We start from the raw sequence: 21,575 nt of genomic DNA on the forward strand, positions 1-21,575 counted from the left end.
TTACAAGTTTTATTAGTTTTATATGCAGAAAAAAGAGATACTAACATTTTTTAGAATAGACCAGAATTCCTTCACCCTTTGTGAATACTGCATATTATAGTCAGTGATTTTTTAATGATTAAACAGAAAAAAAGAGGAAAAGGACTGTTCCATAAGATCATACATGTGACCTCGGAAGGCAACTTTGAATTTAACACTATGCTATGGTGTGAAACACTGCAATTGAAATGTTTGCAGGTCTCTGAAATTTCTTCTTTGAGTGGTTACTCTATTATCAAAGATCTTTCTCTTGGTACCATTTATGGTTAATTGGAACAGCCTTAAGAGAAATTAGCAAAACTATTAGGTAGTACAACATACCAACCAACCACTACCAATAAAAGCAAGATTTATACAATATGGTACTACAAAAATGCACTACTTCAGTATAGATCTAAAATAAAATCAATTGTAACATATAAACTGGTCACTTTCATTATAAAACTTGTTAAAGAATGGGCTTAATTCACAGTCTCAGTCCTCTCTTGGACAAGCACTTATTAAAATAAAATAATTCCTTGTCATGCAATTCCCTAAATTTATGAACGTGTCCTAACCAAAGGAACATGAAATTCTAATTGATAATTTTCTTTAATTTGTTTGTTGCATATAATCGGGGAAAAGCTGTAATAAATTTCTTAACATTTTTCCGTGAAAAAAACTTTCCATCATTTCAAGTAATATCACCAGTCTACTCAGATTACTTTTTATTTTGATACCTGGGTTTATACATATTTTTTTACAATCAAAAATGCTTTTAAAAACTGCACATGAAGTAAGAAAGACCATGAAAATACACAATGCACTATTTATACTCACACCTATAAATATAAATATACTATGATAATGATTTATATTTTATATATGACCACACAAAATATTATCTTATGTAGTGACCAGAATTGTATTACAGTGCTTTAATGATATCAAAAGAATTTCTGGTGGATGTGAAAAACAATTAAAGCAAAATTTTAACTGAATATTTTTCCATCTTTAATAGTTACAGAGAAAAAAATCTTAGACATTTATCTTATTATTACATGATATCCTTATAGTTACTGTTATCAGACAAGAGTACTGCCTATCTATCACCAGGGTTTTATAGTCAGACAAACATATTACCAGGGTTTGACACTTCTCGCTTGCTAGTTTAAGAGATACGGAGAGCTTGAATTTCTTGGTCTGTTATTATTTTTTCCATTTTCTGTAAAAAAAAATTTATATTGATTAACTTACAATAATTTTCAATAGGAATTAATCAGCAAAAAAGTAAAAACGATACAAATGACTTATTTTTTTTGGGCATTTTTTTTTACAAATAATATCTTGAAACTGGATGTTAATGAAACTTTAAATGTAATTTTCAGAAATTATTTTTCACTTTTAAAAAATAATTAATGTATATGAATTTCTAAAAATTGATAGTTACTGTACATAAGGATTTAGTGTAAGTGTCAGACCTTGCCTTAGAAGTCCTTCACAGATATTAATTATAGTTACAATACAAAAGCACTTTGAATGTAAAATCCAGTCCCTGCCTAGTACTTACGACTCTTTTGCTTTCTAACTGTCACAGTAGATAGATTTTATTCTGTAGTAAGGAAACACCTAGAGAATTACCATCTACACCACCACAAAGGACATCTTATGATGAGCGCCCTCTACCTGTCAAGTAAGTAAACTATATGAGCTTATTCTGATAACTCTATGTGTGCCAGGAAAGATGTGATGTTTTTGCTTATCCTATAAATAAATATATAAAAAAGATACAAGTAGTTAGTTTGTAAGTAATTCAATGGAAATATCTCAGTTATACCTTGTTTTGGGGTGTTCTTGTCTTAATAGGACTTATTAAGCAGATCTGAACAGAACGAGATCATGAAATAAACATTATGCACAATTTTTAAAGAAGCAGATTTAGTACTTTGACCTTTCTTGAATGAGTAAAATTTATAATATGTCTTTTGGAAGTTTGTTAAATCTTTTCCTGATTCTGTGAATTTATGTTAGAGCTTAACAGATGTTATAGACAGTTATTGTGTTAACATAAAAATAAATTTTTGTGTTGTTCTTATTTTGCTGTCAGACTGATGTATATATCACATTTTTTATTCATAGGCATGACATAGAGTTCTTGCAATCAACTATCAGTCAACAAATCAAATTTTCAATCTTAGTGTGAAAGTATAAAAAAATATTACCTCTTTCTTAGAATGTATTATGATTTTCTCCTTTTTTTTTACAGACCACCTGCTGTTCCTGATGAAGAGCCAGAACCAGCAGAAACTGCAGGTCAGTATTTAGGACAAACAAAATATTGTTACTTTGAGTTTTCCCCCTATAGATATGACTGTCCTCAGCTTGTCGAATCCAAGATTTAAAGAATCTAACAACAGCTGTCCATAGCAATTCAGTTGGTTGCTATTGATGTATATATTCCTTTAGCTCGATGACAAGACGTCTTTTACCCCCTTTCTTCTCTATTTTTATATAGAATTTAAATGTTTAGTGTCGCAGAAAAAGAATCATAATTGACTAGGATAATTAGAATACAAGACTTTAAAATCCCAGAGATGGTCTTGCAAGACCTTTATTGATATCTGAATCAGTGAGGTCAAAGACTTGAAATTTTATTGTTGAATTTTCTGCTTGGTATAATTTTTGATATGTCTTGTAGCACAGAAGGGGGAATCAGTCCCTTTGCCTCCAAGGAGCTTTCATACATGTAGAATTTTCTTTATCATTTCAGTAGGTATAACTGTTGAACCAGAACTATTGACTTGGAAGTATCTGTTCCTGTAACCTCCAAGAAACTTTCATTCATGTAGAATTTTCTGTATATTTTAAGGGGGAATAACTGGTGAACCTGAACCATTGACAGAGAAGGATTTGAGGGAAGCATCAGCAGCCATTGATGTGTTTGGTGAACAGCTGGTATGTATGTGATTATCTCCCTTACCTCAAAACTTGGGTGAATTGTAAATAGTAGCCTCTATTCATTGTGTGATTATCTCCCTTATTTTCCATGTTTTATCTACAGTCAATGCATTAATTTTTGTGGCATATTTATTTTCATGGACTTCATAGGAACATGTGTCATAAACTTTAACTATTCAATACAAATTTTTCTAAAGGCTTTTATGTAGAATTTGTAAAAACTATGAAATTTTATAAAAGTATCCACGAAAGTACCTATTTTTCAATCAACTAAATTTGGTACCCACAAAAATACATAAATCCAAAGTAATTTTCTGATGATGAGCACATAGGAACAAACAGTGATACGGTTTATTCAACAAGTCTTACCTGTCACTCAGCTCAATGTATAGAGATATATCTACCAATATTTTGTTGGCACCAGTGAAACAGTACTTTGTGAATTAATTAAGGAAAATAGCAAGTTTTATATTAATGTAAAATACATGTCATGAACCCACATAAAAATGAACAGCTTGAAGGTAGCTATTTACAATATATTAATGCAATGACTACTTTTCGGAAAATCTCTAAGAAAAAACTAGAGAAGACTCTGTATGTAAGGGGAAGTAAATGTTAATATTTACAAATAATTAAGTGTAAAATTGCCTATTGAAATATTTTTCAGCATTAAAACATTAGAAGTGGATTAAGGAAAATTTTATTTTTAAAATTATATAATTTTTATTTACAGGTGTCCAAAGCTTACAGTAAAACTTGGTCATATAGAGAAGATGCCTTGCTAGCTGTTTATAAACAGATGCAGGATCTCCCGGCCACGGCACCAAAAGATGAAGCTAAGTCCATGTTGAGAGCATCTATATTCCTTGTCAAAAAAGCAATAGATGATAAAGTTTATGCAGTATGTTATTGATTTATATTACAATTTATATAACTTCATATAGTCCTTTTTCATATGAACAATAGATGTAGATTACACATCAATGAGGCACCAACTGGATGTTTTTCTTTTTAAGGACAACAGAAACTTATTATTGCACAATGTAAGGAAATGAACTTTATATATGGATAAATCTCTATAAATACAATGAATTAATAATATTGATATGTATTTACATGAATAATTTCTGTTGTGAATTTACATGTCATACTACCTTGCATTATTTGAACAGAATGTGTGTTTTTCCATCACAAGTGTTTATTCAATCACTTTCATTTTATTCACAATGTATAAGTGGTTAGAAGGGGGAACCAGTCCCTTTGCCTCCAAGGAGCTTTCATACATGTAGAATTTTCTTTATCATTTATCTTGACAAGAGGAAATGTTTCCATAATAATTAAATTGATATTATATTTTTTCTTGTTTGATTTCTTTGTTTGTAGGATAATTAAAGCTGACATTTTCTGTTATTTCAGGTGTTCAAGGCAGGTCTACACTTGTTGAAGATGATACTAACAGAATATGTACCTAAACACAAGTAAGTTGGTTGTTAAAATTGAAACTGTATACTTACATGCAACCAAACACAAGTAAGTTGGTTGTTAAAATTGAAACTGTATACTTGTATGCAGCCAAACACAAGTAAGTTGGTTGTTAAAATTGAAACTGTATACTTGTATGCAGCCAAACACAAGTAAGTTGGTTGTTAAAATTGAAACTGTATACTTGCATGCAGCCAAACACAAGTAAGTTGGTTGTTAAAATTGAAACTTTATACTTGTATGCAGCCAAACACAAGTAAGTTGGTTGTTAAAATTGAAACTGTATACTTGTATGCAGCCAAACACAAGTAAGTTGGTTGTTAAAATTGAAACTGTATACTTGTATGCAGCCAAACACAAGTAAGTTGGTTGTTAAAATTGAAACTGTATACTTGCATGCAGCCAAACACAAGTAAGTTGGTTGTTAAAATTGAAACTTTATACTTGTATGCAGCCAAACACAAGTAAGTTGGTTGTTAAAATTGAAACTGTATACTTACATGCAACCAAACACAAGTAAGTTGGTTGTTAAAATTGAAACTTTATACTTACATGCAACCAAACACAAGTAAGTTGGTTGTTAAAATTGAAACTGTATACTTGTATGCAGCCAAACACAAGTAAGTTGGTTGTTAAAATTGAAACGGTATACTTGTATGCAGCCAAACACAAGTAAGGTGGTTGTTAAAATTGAAACTGTATACTTGTATGCAGCCAAACACAAGTAAGTTGGTTGTTAAAATTGAAACTTTATACTTGTATGCAGCCAAACACAAGTAAGTTGGTTGTTAAAATTGAAACTTTATACTTACATGCAACCAAACACAAGTAAGTTGGTTGTTAAAATTGAAACTTTATACTTACATGCAACCAAACACAAGTAAGTTGGTTGTTAAAATTGAAACTTTATACTTACATGCAACCAAACACAAGTAAGTTGGTTGTTAAAATTGAAACTTTATACTTGTATGCAGCCAAACACAAGTAAGTTGGTTGTTAAAATTGAAACTTTATACTTGCATGCAACCAAACACAAGTAAGTTGGTTGTTAAAATTGAAACTTTATACTTACATGCAACCAAACACAAGTAAGTTGGTTGTTAAAATTGAAACTTTATACTTGTATGCAGCCAAACACAAGTAAGTTGGTTGTTAAAATTGAAACTTTATACTTGCATGCAGCCAAACACAAGTAAGTTGGTTGTTAAAATTGAAACTTTATACTTGCATGCAGCCAAACACAAGTAAGTTGGTTGTTAAAATTGAAACTTTATACTTACATGCAACCAAACACAAGTAAGTTGGTTGTTAAAATTGAAACTTTATACTTGTATGCAGCCAAACACAAGTAAGTTGGTTGTTAAAATTGAAACTTTATACTTGCATGCAGCCAAACACAAGTAAGTTGGTTGTTAAAATTGAAACTTTATACTTGCATGCAGCCAAACACAAGTAAGTTGGTTGTTAAAATTGAAACTTTATACTTACATGCAACCAAACACAAGTAAGTTGGTTGTTAAAATTGAAACTGTATACTTACATGCAACCAAACACAAGTAAGTTGGTTGTTAAAATTGAAACTGTATACTTACATGCAGCCAAACACAAGTAAGTTGGTTGTTAAAATTGAAAATGTATACTTGCATGCAGCCAAACACAAGTAAGTTGGTTGTTAAAATTGAAACTGTATACTTGTATGCAGCCAAACACAAGTAAGTTGGTTGTTAGAATTAAGTTGGTTGTTAAAATTGAAACTTTATACTTACATGCAACCAAACACAAGTAAGTTGGTTGTTAAAATTGAAACTGTATACTTGTATGCAGCCAAACACAAGTAAGTTGGTTGTTAGAATTGAAACTTTATACTTACATGCAACCAAACACAAGTAAGTTGGTTGTTAAAATTGAAACTTTATACTTACATGCAACCAAACACAAGTAAGTTGGTTGTTAAAATTGAAACTGTATACTTGTATGCAGCCAAACACAAGTAAGTTGGTTGTTAGAATTGAAACTTTATACTTACATGCAACCAAACACAAGTAAGTTGGTTGTTAAAATTGAAACTGTATACTTGCATGCAGCCAAACACAAGTAAGTTGGTTGTTAAAATTGAAACTGTATACTTGCATGCAGCCAAACACAAGTAAGTTGGTTGTTAAAATTGAAACTGTATACTTGTATGCAGCCAAACACAAGTAAGTTGGTTGTTAGAATTGAAACTTTATACTTACATGCAACCAAACACAAGTAAGTTGGTTGTTAAAATTGAAACTTTATACTTACATGCAACCAAACACAAGTAAGTTGGTTGTTAAAATAGAAACTGTATACTTGTATGCAGCCAAACACAAGTAAGTTGGTTGTTAGAATTGAAACTTTATACTTACATGCAACCAAACACAAGTAAGTTGGTTGTTAAAATTGAAACTGTATACTTACATGCAACCAAACACAAGTAAGTTGGTTGTTAAAATTGAAACTGTATACTTGTATGCAGCCAAACACAAGTAAGTTGGTTGTTAGAATTGAAACTTTATACTTACATGCAACCAAACACAAGTAAGTTGGTTGTTAAAATTGAAACTGTATACTTACATGCAACCAAACACAAGTAAGTTGGTTGTTAAAATTGAAACTTTATACTTACATGCAACCAAACACAAGTAAGTTGGTTGTTAAAATTGAAACTGTATACTTGTATGCAGCCAAACACAAGTAAGTTGGTTGTTAAAATTGAAACTTTATACTTACATGCAACCAAACACAAGTAAGTTGGTTGTTAAAATTGAAACTGTATACTTGTATGCAGCCAAACACAAGTAAGTTTGTTGTTAAAATTGAAACTGTATACTTGTATGCAGCCAAACACAAGTAAGTTGGTTGTTAGAATTGAAACTTTATACTTACATGCAACCAAACACAAGTAAGTTGGTTGTTAAAATTGAAACTTTATACTTACATGCAACCAAACACAAGTAAGTTGGTTGTTAAAATTGAAACTGTATACTTGTATGCAGCCAAACACAAGTAAGTTGGTTGTTAGAATTGAAACTTTATACTTACATGCAACCAAACACAAGTAAGTTGGTTGTTAAAATTGAAACTGTATACTTGTATGCAGCCAAACACAAGTAAGTTGGTTGTTAAAATTGAAACTGTATACTTGTATGCAGCCAAACACAAGTAAGTTGGTTGTTAGAATTGAAACTTTATACTTACATGCAACCAAACACAAGTAAGTTGGTTGTTAAAATTGAAACTTTATACTTACATGCAACCAAACACAAGTAAGTTGGTTGTTAAAATTGAAACTGTATACTTGTATGCAGCCAAACACAAGTAAGTTGGTTGTTAGAATTGAAACTTTATACTTACATGCAACCAAACACAAGTAAGTTGGTTGTTAAAATTGAAACTGTATACTTGTATGCAGCCAAACACAAGTAAGTTGGTTGTTAGAATTGAAACTTTATACTTACATGCAACCAAACACAAGTAAGTTGGTTGTTAAAATTGAAACTTTATACTTACATGCAACCAAACACAAGTAAGTTGGTTGTTAAAATTGAAACTGTATACTTGTATGCAGCCAAACACAAGTAAGTTGGTTGTTAGAATTGAAACTTTATACTTACATGCAACCAAACACAAGTAAGTTGGTTGTTAAAATTGAAACTGTATACTTACATGCAACCAAACACAAGTAAGTTGGTTGTTAAAATTGAAACTTTATACTTACATGCAACCAAACACAAGTAAGTTGGTTGTTAAAATTGAAACTGTATACTTGTATGCAGCCAAACACAAGTAAGTTGGTTGTTAAAATTGAAACTTTATACTTACATGCAACCAAACACAAGTAAGTTGGTTGTTAAAATTGAAACTGTATACTTGTATGCAGCTAAACACAAGTAAGTTGGTTGTTAAAATTGAAACTGTATACTTGTATGCAGCTAAACACAAGTAAGTCGGTTGTTAAAATTGAAACTGTATACTTGTATGCAGCCAAACACAAGTAAGTTGGTTGTTAAAATTGAAACTGTATACTTGTATGCAGCCAAACACAAGTAAGTTGGTTGTTAAAATTGAAACTTTATACTTGTATGCAGCCAAACACAAGTCAGTGATTAACCTTTTTATGTAATAAAACACTTTCATGCATCTGTTTGATATCTGTCCTTCCAGATACCTTTAAGTCTAATGTATGTCTCGTCAAACTTAGTCTGTCTCTCTTAGTTAGTTTTAGTCATTCCAGCTGCTGTAGTTAGGTTTCATTTAATTTTTGGATTTCCATGAATGTAGAAAGGTTCCAGTCTGTCTGTGATATAACATATAAACAATATTTCAAGGCTGGCTTTTAAGGTTATTAAACCAGTCGGGCTTTTTCACTCCTTTTTAAGCTCACCTGGCCAACAGGGCCAAGTGAGCTTTTCTCATCACTTGTCGTTCTGTCGTCCGTCGTCATCGTCATCTGTTAACTTTTACAAAAATCTTCTCCTCTGAAACTACTGGGCCTAAATTGGCCTCAATCATCATTAGGGTATCTAGTTTAAAAATGTGTCCAATGACCCCGCCTGCCAACCAAGATTGCCAACATGGCTGAGATAGAACATAGGGTAAAATGCATGTTTTGTCTATTATTTCGAAAACGGTTATAAATAGAGAAAATCTTGACAAGGGCAGAAATGTTGAGAATGTTGAGCTCTACCAATAGTCTATGTACGTCAAAACTGTCAGACAAATTCTAATAGGAGTTATTGCCCTAGCTCTTTAAATTTTTTTCATTTTTGCCTATTATCTTGAAAACTATAATTGATAGAGAGAAACATTAAATTGAAAAAATGATCAGCAAGACAAGTTCTACAAATATGTATATCATGATCAAAATCGTCGATTTTTTCCTTTTTTTTTGTGTTTTTACCTTATAACTTTAAAATTATGATAAATAGATAGAAACCTAAATAAGCAAAAATAATCAGCAAGATAAGATCTATAATTAAGACAATATGGAGGAAATCTTCTGACGACTCCTTATTGGAGTTATTGCCCTTTAATGACCATTTTTACCATTTTTTTTGTGTTTAGCCTTAAATGATAAAAATTATAATAGACAAATAGACACTTTAAATAACAAAAATGATCAGCAAGGCAAGATCTACTAACAAGTCAAATTTTGCCAATATAGTTAGTAGGCTGTCGCTCTTTATAAGAGTGATTGCCCTTAAATGGGATTTTTTTTTATCCTGTTTTGTGTTTTGAGCAAAAACTAAAGAAGAAAGTGAGAAATTTAACAGACGTAATGATCAGCAATACAAGATCAACAAAACAGATTTTTATCATGAATTCTATTCTCGTCTACAATGTTAAAGAGTGTCCTTTGTTGAATATGCAAATAAACCAAGGTGTGTGACACAGGCTCTTTAGAGCCTTTAGTTTAATCTCTTTTGAAATTGATAATATGAAAGGCATTCAAGCCAATCAAGATAACCAATGAGAACACTTTTTTTTCGTTGTCAAAATTATTTACTTGTAAACAAGTTAAACATGGGAAAAAACTTTAAAAGACATAGGTTAATGTCTGGTTCTAGTCTTGCAATAGGGAAGGTATTCTAACCAAAACAATCATCTAAACCGGAAAAAAAATGTTAATTGTATGAACTATTTCAGTGGAATTCTTGTAAGACATTGAAAAAAGACAAATCTAGAGAATACTAGCATTAAAAGTCTGTTTCAAGGTTACTAATATAACCTTGAACATCAACTGAAGGTTCGGTCATGAATTTTATGGTTTTTTTTACAGAATACCGAAACAAGATACTGTTTGGGCTGTGGAGAGATCTATGCAAAACTTACTACATAAATCTGGTGATACAGTAAGTAATTATCTCTCCATAGTTATAGGCTAAACAGTAGTTATCTCCCCTCACTCATAATTGGAATCAGAATGTATAATGGAGTTAACTTATTTTACTGTACTTTTTGTATCTTCTATGTATCTTTTGTTATTCTATTGATCAATTTTAATAGGGGAATGGTTGAGTGCTCCAAAATCCCATCCTACGTTTTTTTTGTTGCCAGTCTCGAGTCAGGAGCCTGGTCAGTGGTTGTGTTACATCAAATGTTAAGGAATTTTGTATTATTGGTGTAGGAAGATCTTTGATAGTCTTTTAAATTATGCACAACTTTTTCTGGAACTGGGGCCATTTGATACTTAAAATTTTAAACACCTATCTATTGAAGACTGTTTGTTGACTTTCAGATATCTTTTGATGTAAAATTTTCTGTCTGGCAAAAGAAAAATTACAAGAAACAACAGGATGATTGTTGATTAATGCTTTAAGTCATTAATAAAAAAAGGAGATCAATTAACTCAAAAATCGGTATAGAAAATACAACAAAATAATAAACTTATCAGGTCATGCTACATCTTTGACATTGAAGTGGCAATTCTCAAGGAAAATATTGTGTCTAACTCTTGTCAAATTTAAATCAATTGAAACTTCTAATATAAAAAAAGGAAAAACTGCTAAACACACTGGAAATTTTTAAGTGAATTAACATAGATTAAAGTCCATTCTAGCATTCAGCAAAAGTTTCAAGAGAATTGAAATTTAGGAACTAGCTCTGGAATCCTATTTTGACTATGTTGCCTCTTTTTTTAATATGAATTCTGTTGGATAACATTCATGATCTTTCCGTATTTCAGGCTGTGAGAAATAGAGATGATGCCAAGAATTTTGTTTTAGAAATGGCAAGATATCCTGAAGTGAAGGTTAGTTTTAAGAAATTGTTTGTTATATAATTAGATAGGATCATATAACATTGCTTAGGAGTTTTAGTAATCAGCAGACACATGGGTTCATGAAATGGCATGTCATGTCAGATAATCATGTGTCCATGACACATGTAATGACTGTAGCATGTATTAAATATACAATTGAGTATTGAGTCTGTTTAAATTTGATAATATATATTTTATACCTCACATGCACGCCTATTATATATACATATAATAAAAACCATATCACAGGACATGGCTTATCACATCACTTTCCTAAGCTGTAGAATATTATCATTATTTGGCGACAGAAGTGATTTCATAGAAAAATATGGTACTGCTTATTGCATGAGAGATGTGACTGCTAAATGGAGTTAGAATTTACAATAGATGAAGATGACCACGGATTTTAGGTGACTATTTTGGCTGGTTTGACTTATTTACATTTGTCCACTATATAAAACATGTCTTATAACCTCCATATTGTGGCCATATGAGTACTTGATTTAGGGTCAGTGGAGTTAAAAAAACTATTCCTTGTGTTTGTGTTGACTCTTCTTGACTCCTGGGCAAACAGCTTCTATGAAATAATAAATAATTAAAGGAGAACACAGTAATCAAAAGAAGGCAGATGAAAAGACAAATAACAGTCCACAAAGCAATACACAAAGAACTTATATTGAGTAGCCCTACTGAAAAAGGTAAGGTTGAATTCAGCTGCTCTGGAAGGTTCAGTAGTTTCTACAGTTCTATGGAGAAAAGAAAAAAAATGATAAAAAAGTGGATTGAGATATTCACTGCCAGGTATTTTAGTATTTGTTTTTGGCTTTTAAATACATGAAGTAATGCTACAACACAGTAGACCTATTTTTTGTTGTTAACAATTTTTGTCCAAATTAAAAAAAAAAATTATAAGTTTGCTATATTAAATTTTTGTAGCCAACAAACTGTGTTCCCCATGAGGCTGTGAAACCTATGAAGAATACTGTTGCACCAAGACTTGGACAAAGTCGATGTGAAATTGTAGAAATGTTATACAAAGACTTAGGGATCAAAACAAATAGGTATGTAAACACACTTGGACAGAGTTGATGTGAATTGTAGTCAGTTATACTACATACCATGGGTATTTGACTTTTGGATTAAACTTTTTTTTTATCCCCCCCTCCCCTCAAAGAACGGGCGCATACAGTGATGCACATGTCCTTTTGTCCATCCTTCACAGTTGGTTTCCAGATGACAATTGAAGAGCAGCTTGACCAAATCTTTTGTCATCGACCATCACATACAGTTCAAGTATGATTTTGTCATCAACCATAAAATACAGTTCAAGTATGATTTTGTCATCGACCATCACATACAATTCAAGTATGATTTTGTCATCGACCATAACATACAGTTCAAGTATGATTTTGTCATCGACCATCACATACAGTTCAAGTATGATTTTGTCATCGACCATAACATACAGTTCAAGTATGATTTTGTCATCGACCGTCACATACAGTTCAAGTATGATTTTGATGGTTTTGACTTTTATCATTTAAGAAAATTTGCATAAAAGCTATTTTTCACCTAGTCAGTTCAAATATGTAATAAAAAATATACCTTCATGAGCTACTTTACGAGATAAATGGGGTCGAAATTTTAGACATTTACGTAAAATTTCGTTATTTTGGACATTTCTATCCTTTGGATAGACACACCTTTTTTGTTTCAAAAGATAAACACAATTTGGAAAATCTTCTCTAAAGTATGCTCTAAATTTGTATAAAAATTCTTTAGAAATAATTGATTTTTATCAAAGTTTCAGGAATTTAGAATAAAAATGGCATTTTTGGCTGTATATTTATCTAATTTAAAAAAATTGCATCAGTGACTTTTTCATAAAAATTGGTACAAATAATCTTCATACGTAATCAAACCTAATGTCGTTTTAAAAAAGAGGGGTCCATGAACTCATTTTCAAGTTAAAGCAGTCTGAATGATAAAAATCAGTCTAAAAATGTATCTTTTCCCGATATGTCACAGTTTGACGTTGCAAAAAATAACATTTTACTTTAGCAACGTCATTACCTCCCTTGTAACTGTATCGTATGCCCTTAACACAATGTCATCATTCATAAAATACAGGTAAATATCGATTTGATGATTTTAACTTTTAACATTCAAGAGTTATGTCCCTCAATATCTCTAAAACTATGGATTTTGTTGGTTTCAAGATACCAGTTGACAAAATATTTTTCCATAACACCATAGACCATAAACTACAAGGGTAGTTTGATGTTGTCAACTTTGACCTTTCCAGATCAAGAGTTATGCCCCTAAAACTTCTTTAAATTTTGATATTTTGTTTTTGTTTCTTGATGACATCAACATTTCACTTGACAAAATCTTTTTGGATTGAAACACATAAAATACTACTAAGATATTGACAGAGTGGACATTTTCTGTCAAGACTATGCTGCTGGTGGGGGTATCTGTGATCCCTAGATTGTCTAATTGTAGTCTATTTAGAGAAAAGAATTATTATTAGATCTGAAATGTTACAAAATTGTGAATAACTACATGTTATTGTGTATGACAGGCAAAGTACTATGTTTAAATCATGCCAGTACCATTTGAAAATTCCCTCATAAAATATTTCATATTTGAGAATTAAGGAAAGGGCACATTTTGTTTATCTTGTTGCAGAAGTGAATGGAGACCTACTTCACTTATAGCAGACAGGAGTGGCCTCAAAGTATTCTGTGAAATATTAGAAAAATTATACAAAATGCTGAGTGTATGAAAAATAATCCAAGCAGCACAGTCCAAGAGAGAGAAAATAAGAAAACAAATTAAAAGTAAATAAAAATGGAAAAGTGTTTTTTTTACTCTTGTTTTGAAGAAAATGTTTTTTTTCTTCATATTCTTAAATTTTTTGCAGTGGTTTAAACATTGACAACATGATGCAGTTCTGTGTGGCAGCGTTAGGTCATCATGCAGGAGAAGTTAGGGATGTGTCAGAACGAATCATTAAAGCCCTGTATAAAGAGGAACGACAGGCTGTGAAGGATTATCTACCTGCAGACGATGATAAAACAAGGAAGATAACTCTGTATAGACAGCTGTTTGAGTACTTTGATAAGGTTGATGGGAAACCCAGCAAAGCTGACGTCAGGGTTTGTTATATTCTTTCTGATTAAAGGAGATATAAAGTATATGTCAGTGAGACAACAACCTCGCAACACTATCCAAACCCAGAAAAGCTGATGTCAGGGTTTATTACCATAGTTTCATTTTGTATGAATACACCTTATTGCTATTTAGTCTAGAAAAAACAGTCACTTAAAAACTTCCTGTTTTGGTCAAGTGTTGCAAAAACAAAGATCATCAGTAACAAGCTAAGGGAGGAAAAAGTTTAGAAAGCAAACATTTTGAAACCATGATTCCCTTTTTTTAATCACAAATTAAAGTAATAAAAATGCATTGTTTGAAGTGTTTACGATGGTTTAAACATTTCTCCTAGAAAAGTTTTATGCATAATACATTGTTTAAACAGGGCCCAGATAGCTTCAACTGGATGAAAAGGTTGTGTAATTTTAGAACTTATCCGGATTTGAATAAATAGCCATGAGGTGTATTAAAGGAAATGTAAGTGACTCAGTGAAACATTTTATATGCAGCAAATAAATATAAGATGTGGTATGAGTGCCAATAAGACAACTCTCTATCCAAGTCACAATGTGTAAAATGTAAACCATTATAGGTCAAAGTACGGCATCAGAGTTTGTAACATTCTCATCTTTAAAAGAATAAAAGGAGACATTGGGTAGACGTAAATTAGACAGCAATCCAACAGCATTATCTCTATAGGTATATGTTATCTTCCAGTGAAAAACCAGTGAACATTTGATAAATAAATGCCATCTTTCAGAAACAATACAAAAATAATGAGATGTAGTGTGGTTGTCAATGAGACGACTATTGATCAGTAACCAAAGGTCAGGGACATTTATAGGTCACTGCCTATAGGCCTTCAACAAAGAGCAAAACATACAATTTAATGAGATGTTACAGGCATCAGCATGGCAGAATGTTAAACAATTCATTGGAGAAAAAGATATTTAACCTATGACCTCCTGCACTCGAGGCATGCATGCTACATGTAGCACAAAGGAGGTTGAAAAATGATTAAAATACAAGTCATTTAAACACTACACAGAAAACAAACCTCCATTAAAAACAAGGGTGGACTTTGGTGTTCCTGAAGAGTATGAGTAACCTGCCGTGTTCATATGGTTAGTAAAAATTGATTGATAAGTCATCATAGATGATGTCTTAATCGAGGACATGATGGGGGCAATAACAAGAGGGTCATATCTGTGGTCATGACCTCAAACATTTGAATATGTCATTACAAGTTCAACATGTTTACATACTTAAATGATGTATTTTATTGTATAGAAACAAAGATCAGACGAAGAAACAAAGAAACAAGCTGAGATAGAGGCTCTACAGAAACAGTTACAGTCGCTGAAAGACATGGCATCTGGAAAACAGGTAACATTATTTTTAAACTTAAGAAGCAATTAATTTGATAATTTAATGATGTGAAGGAGAAGGAGATTTTTATGGTGTTACTGATTCATGTTTCTGAATTATTGATTTAAGGAAAGTAATTGATTGAAAAAAAGTTTGAATCATGAAATGTAAATCATTTTTAATTATTATTTAATGCGGCTTCCAGGATGCTAAAACTAACCAATCAAAGCCAAGCAATAAACCAGTTGCTAAGAAGGTTAGAGTTAGACAGCTACCAGTAGACAGCTTTCTGTAGTGTGGTTTTTGTCTTAACACAATAGGAAGCTTGCTTTGTGATGATAATATACTGTGAAAGTATTGTTTGTGGGGTCGAAATTTTCTTTTTCTTTTTCTCCCACCAACCATGAAATTAAATATCCAAGAAAGTAATTATTATCTATTCAATCTGATTGTATAAATTATAAAATCCTACGAACCAACATTATTTTTTACAAAAAAGTGATATCCATGAAGAAAGTACTTCCACTGTAGATTGGTATTTAATGATTAAAAGTTAGAATCCTCACACCAGTAATGTAATAATAATGTAATATAATATAAAGTTTACCAAATTTATTTCGATATGAATTAAAGAAAATGTGGGAAATTTTCAATGACACAGCAGTCCAAAGACAGAAAACCTGAAAAACAAATAATTGAGGCATACACAAAATATAACTACTTTATAAACTTGTAAGATTTATGTGTATGAAACATTTGTAAAGAAGATGTAAACTTATGTTTACATCCACTTCATTTTTACCTTGGCTTACATCCACTTCAATTGCTTATATCCACTTCATTTCAACTTTGTGGATAGTTGTCTCATTTGCAATCATACCACATCTCCTTATTTTTATTTTGGGAAATAGTGTTTAAGTCTCTTTAGTAAGGAAGAGAAAACTTACAGATTTCAGTTAAAACTTAATAAAAATTTTAAAGTAAAACATCCACTTTATTTGATCTTTGGTGGATGGTTGTCTCATTGGCAATCATACCTCATCTCCTTATTTTTATATGAAATAAAGTTATCAACGTTGAGACCATAGTATTTCCTGAATTTCACCCTGTTGTATGATATGATGGAAAATTTTATAACACATAGATGATAAATAAATAAATTAGAAAGTTTTATCATCAGATCCTAGATTTTGTCTGTGTACTAAATATTTCATTTAAAAAAAAAAACCAATCACCTAGCAATTAATATTTGACTAAGGATTATAACTGTGTGTAACACTGCAGATAGATAACCAGATCACTCTCTCGTTAGAATTGTATGGTATTTTTTGAAGCACATAGATCAACACAGAAATGTCAATAAATTGTTGTTCACAGTAGATTATGTAGATACTTTTACACAGTTTGAGAACTTCTTTCTGAATGTTGATTATGTTATATTACAACAAACGGTTTTTTAGCAAACCTGACCCAAAAGGTCAAGTGAGCTATTCTCATCATTGTTGTCATTATCATCTTCTGTCTTTATCTGTGAACTTTTACAAAAATCATCTGTTCTGAAATTACTGTGTCAATTTGAAGTAGAACCAAACTTGCCCATCATTATGAGATAAAAATGTTTGAAAATTGGGTTTGATGATCCAATCTGCAATCAACATGGCTGACATTGTTAAAAATAGAACATATTGGTAAAATGTAAAAGTTTTGTCTATTATTTTGGGGGCCTTGGTGGCAGAGTGGTCTAAGTAGTTCAACTACTGTAATCACTAGCCAGTCAACACTGAGGTTGTGAGTTCAAACTGCGCTCGTGCAGGTGCACTCGACTCTAATCTTAATTGACTAGGATTCTCAGTTTTCCTACCAAAGGTTGGTGGTTTTCTCCGGGGACTCCGGCTTCCTCCACCAATAAAAACTGACCGCCATGAAAAAGCACAATAGTGTTGAAAGTGGTGTTAAACACCCATCAATCAATCTATTATTTTGAGAACTGCTCAAGATAGAGAAAATTTGACAGTTGCAGACATATTCAGGATGTTAAAATCTACGTACTACCCATTTACATTAAAACTTTCAGGAAACTTCTTATAAGAGTTATTCCCTGTAAAACACAAATTTAACAATTGTTTTAAAAATTTTTGCCTATTATCTAGAAAAACTATGATGAATACAGATACACTTTAGATTGCAAAACTGATAAACAAGACAAGATTGACATAAAATTCAAATGATGGAAATTGTCAGTAGACTCCTCATTGGAAAGTTTTTGCACTTTAATGATAATTTTACCATTTATTTGCATTTTTACTTTTTATCTGGAAATCTATTATAGATACATAAAATCTTTAAATAGCAAAAAATATCAGCAAGACAAGATCTACGAAAAAGTCAAGCACATTGCGTAAATTGTCAATCAATGACGTTAATGAAAATTTTTATCAAATTCTTGCATTTATGCCTAAAATTTTGAAAACTATAATAGATAGAGAGAAACTTTAAATTACAAAAATGATCTACAAGACTTAGAGCCTCTAGTTTGACACTCCAAGCTACCACAACAATTTGTCCCGAACTTGGTAAGATTTATGGAAGGTTTATTGGAACATTTTCATTTTTTAGAACAGCTCAGAAACAATTAATTATGGTTTAGATTATCTGGAGTAAAGCTTGGAAATAGTTTTTGTGTGACGAACAATTCCTAAAAAATTGTTTTAACAAGAACATCTTCTCAAAACAAACATGGGCAAACATTTGCACTATACATTTAACATTCTCATGTTCATACATATGTATTCACTTACAATCTTCAATAATTCTGAAACATCATCCTGTGTTTGTTTTAAGTTTGGTGAGAACAATGCATAAGATCAGGTCTAGATCTCCTTATGAAATATTAGTTGCGAAACAACACAACTGTTTTCAGAATCATTTTAAGGAATATGAGAACTTACTGTTTTCATAATTTAAGGAATATGAAATTTGTACTGTTTTTATATTTTAAAGAATATGAGAATTTGCATTGTTTTTATATTTTAAGGAATATGATAATTTGTACTGTTTTTATATTTTAAGAAATATGAGAATTTATACTGTTTTTATATTTTAAGGAATATGAGAATTTGTACTGTTTTTATATTTTAAGGAATATGAGAATTTGCATTGTTTTTTAATACTATCCAATATAAGTTACTTATTTTTATTCTTTTGAAATGAAAAAATGATTGTTGCTATAAAGATGATTGTTGCTATAAAGTTAAATAACTGTGTACGTGTTTGCAAATATTTGAGGGATAAATTATTTTCCACTTTGAATACTTTAGTAAACAGATCTTTTTAGTTTTTTTTTGCTTGATTGTACTGTTTTGCTCGGTTAGTTTTTTGTTTGTTCATATGACCTTAAGGGCTAGTATTAACTGTAATTTAACTTAATAAGGCATCTTAAATCCCTTCATCTATTGACAATTCATAAATTTTCACCTTTAAAACCATTTTACAAATTGAAAATATTTGGCTTCATTGCTCCTATGAGTATTTCGTTTCGAACGTTTATCCAGGGTTTTTGCAGATGAACCACACAGTTACCAAGAATAGAACATATGGGAAAATGAGATAAAAAGATACTTTTTCATGACTTTTTCTATTAATATTAAGCTTATATTATTTTAAACTTTGTATAATAATTAATTACAGATAACTTGTAAATTGTTGTTCCAATTGACCTAGTTTTGACCCTTAAAAAATGTCATGACAATAACAGTTTTCCTAGCTGTTGTTATGCCCCTTTGCATTTATTGATATTAGTTATAGGTCAATGTTAGATTTTCATACTTATCTTTTGCAAATTATCATTAATAGTCTTTGTGTCTATTTTTAGCCTGTAAATCTTTGTGTCTATTTTTAGCCTGTAGATGAAAACCTTCTGAAGGCAGATAAGAATAAAAAGGTAAGTCGGTATCATAATAGCACTCAAATATTTAGGTATCTAATCTTTGACCTTTTCCACATCCATGTCAAAGGTCAAAGTATACAAACTATATATTCTCCTTCTAGATAAAGATAGAATCTCATCAAGAGATGTGGCATATTTCCCATAAATTTATTTCACTTAAGGGGTGAAAATTTATAATTGATAAAACTGAGTGGACTTTGAATATCAAAGAGCAAAAATAATTTTACTTTTAAAGATTTTTGAAGAACTTAACATATTTCACATAATGTCTGAATGTTATTCAGCTATACATTTTTTTACTTTCCATTTCAGTCTCCATTTTCAAAAGATTGAATCTACCAACTTTTCCCCATGACGACTTCAATAGCAATACTATTTTTAAATGGAATGAAAAATTAAAAGCATTACTCTTCGAATAAATAATGTTCAAAAACTTTCTTAGAAAATTCCGTGACAATTGTATCTACCAGTAATCATTTATAAAAATTTTAGTAAAATATCACAAGAATGAAATTTCTTTTTTCTGAAAAATGGGAAAGTCCATAGGACAGTTTTTATAGAGGTTTATATACTGCTACAATCTTATAATAGTCTTAATCATTGTTTCTTACCTATAAACAAATGTGTGAATTGAAATGACATCCTCTTATCACATTACAGAAAAATGAGCCACCAAAGAAGTCTAAAATAATTAATAAGAAACCAGCTGCTGATGATGATGACACTTCTGTTTACAATATGGATAAGTAAGTTTAAGTAATCCCTTTCTGATAGAGTCAAGAAAGAATGGTCTAAATTATCTCCCTTGACAAAAGGGAAGGGGATGATGACACTTCTGTTTACAATATGGATAAGTAAGTTAAAGTAATCCCTTCCTGATAGAGTCAAGAAAGAATGGTCCAAATTATCTCCCTTGACAAAAGGGAGGGGGATGATGACACTTCTGTTTACAATATCGATAAGTAAGTTAAAGTAACCCCTTCCAGATAGAGTCAAGAAAGAATGGTCCAACTTATCTCCCTTGACAAAAGGGACGGGGATGATGACACTTCTGTTTACAATATGGATAAGAAAGTTAAACTAATCCCTTCCTGGTATGGTCAAGAAAGAATGGTCCAACTTATTTCCCTTGACAAAAGGGAGGAGGATGTCAATTTGAGATGACTTAAAAATTCAGGTCTTATTATTAAATTGTTGAAAATATTCACACTAGACTCATGGCATCAACGAACCTGTATTGACTGTTTCATAGCATTTACTTCATGAAGTTTCTTACTGGTTTTCTAAAACATTTAAGAACGCAAAGGTTTAAAACTGAAATGATTTTTATTACTAAAAAAAAGTAAATTTCTCAGGAATCGCCAATGCTTCTTTGATTTTGAAGACTAAATAAAAACCAGAACCACATGAGTATAACATAGTAAATGTTTGACTCGTGAAAATTACCTTTTCCAAAGTACATTAGATAAAGATTTTAACTATTAAATCAGAATTGGTGATTGTCTTTACTGAAACGTTCTTAAGTAATGAAGTTAGCTATAATGGAATAGAATTTTTGTAAAATATTAGTTCTTAGCGAAAATTTGTCATATCATTATGAATACTGTAAACCAACTAATTTTCGTGAGTGATTTATTTTTGCGATTTTCGCGAGTAGATAAATTTCGCGAATATAAATCGTCGCGAATATGTAAAACTTGGATTTTTCCATACTTAACTACATCAAGTAAATTGAGAATCGCGAAATTAAATCACCGTGAAATGGGCTAGAAAGGGCTAAACGCTAAATAAAGTATCCGTGAAAATAAGTTGGTTTACAGTTAAAGGGCATGTGGGCTATACAGCAATGAGATATATACCTAA

General features: G+C 31.0%; 1 protein-coding gene across 7 annotated transcripts in view; it reads left to right on the forward strand.

The window, feature by feature from the left end:
- Positions 1 to 21,575, forward strand: part of LOC127719335 (centrosomal protein of 104 kDa-like) — a 65,543-nt gene that overhangs the window by 21,235 nt on the left and 22,733 nt on the right. For 4 of the 7 annotated variants that reach the window (XM_052225398.1, XM_052225396.1, XM_052225395.1 and 1 more), the window contains exons 11-23: positions 1,637 to 1,711; positions 2,285 to 2,331; positions 2,888 to 2,973; positions 3,710 to 3,877; positions 4,393 to 4,454; positions 10,262 to 10,334; positions 11,168 to 11,233; positions 12,179 to 12,303; positions 14,169 to 14,403; positions 15,689 to 15,784; positions 15,972 to 16,022; positions 19,665 to 19,706; positions 20,373 to 20,458. In XM_052225398.1, the coding sequence (XP_052081358.1) occupies positions 1,637 to 1,711; positions 2,285 to 2,331; positions 2,888 to 2,973; positions 3,710 to 3,877; positions 4,393 to 4,454; positions 10,262 to 10,334; positions 11,168 to 11,233; positions 12,179 to 12,303; positions 14,169 to 14,403; positions 15,689 to 15,784; positions 15,972 to 16,022; positions 19,665 to 19,706; positions 20,373 to 20,458 (1,212 nt within the window). The remainder of the gene's footprint in view (positions 1 to 1,636; positions 1,712 to 2,284; positions 2,332 to 2,887; positions 2,974 to 3,709; positions 3,878 to 4,392; positions 4,455 to 10,261; positions 10,335 to 11,167; positions 11,234 to 12,178; positions 12,304 to 14,168; positions 14,404 to 15,688; positions 15,785 to 15,971; positions 16,023 to 19,664; positions 19,707 to 20,372; positions 20,459 to 21,575) is intronic. The other 3 variants (XM_052225399.1, XM_052225400.1, XM_052225401.1) reach the window with 2 other exon arrangements.

This window comes from Mytilus californianus, unplaced genomic scaffold (genome assembly GCF_021869535.1).
Source record: "Mytilus californianus isolate M0D057914Y unplaced genomic scaffold, xbMytCali1.0.p SCAF_11, whole genome shotgun sequence".
In the NCBI taxonomy this organism is placed as follows: domain Eukaryota; kingdom Metazoa; phylum Mollusca; class Bivalvia; order Mytilida; family Mytilidae; genus Mytilus; species Mytilus californianus.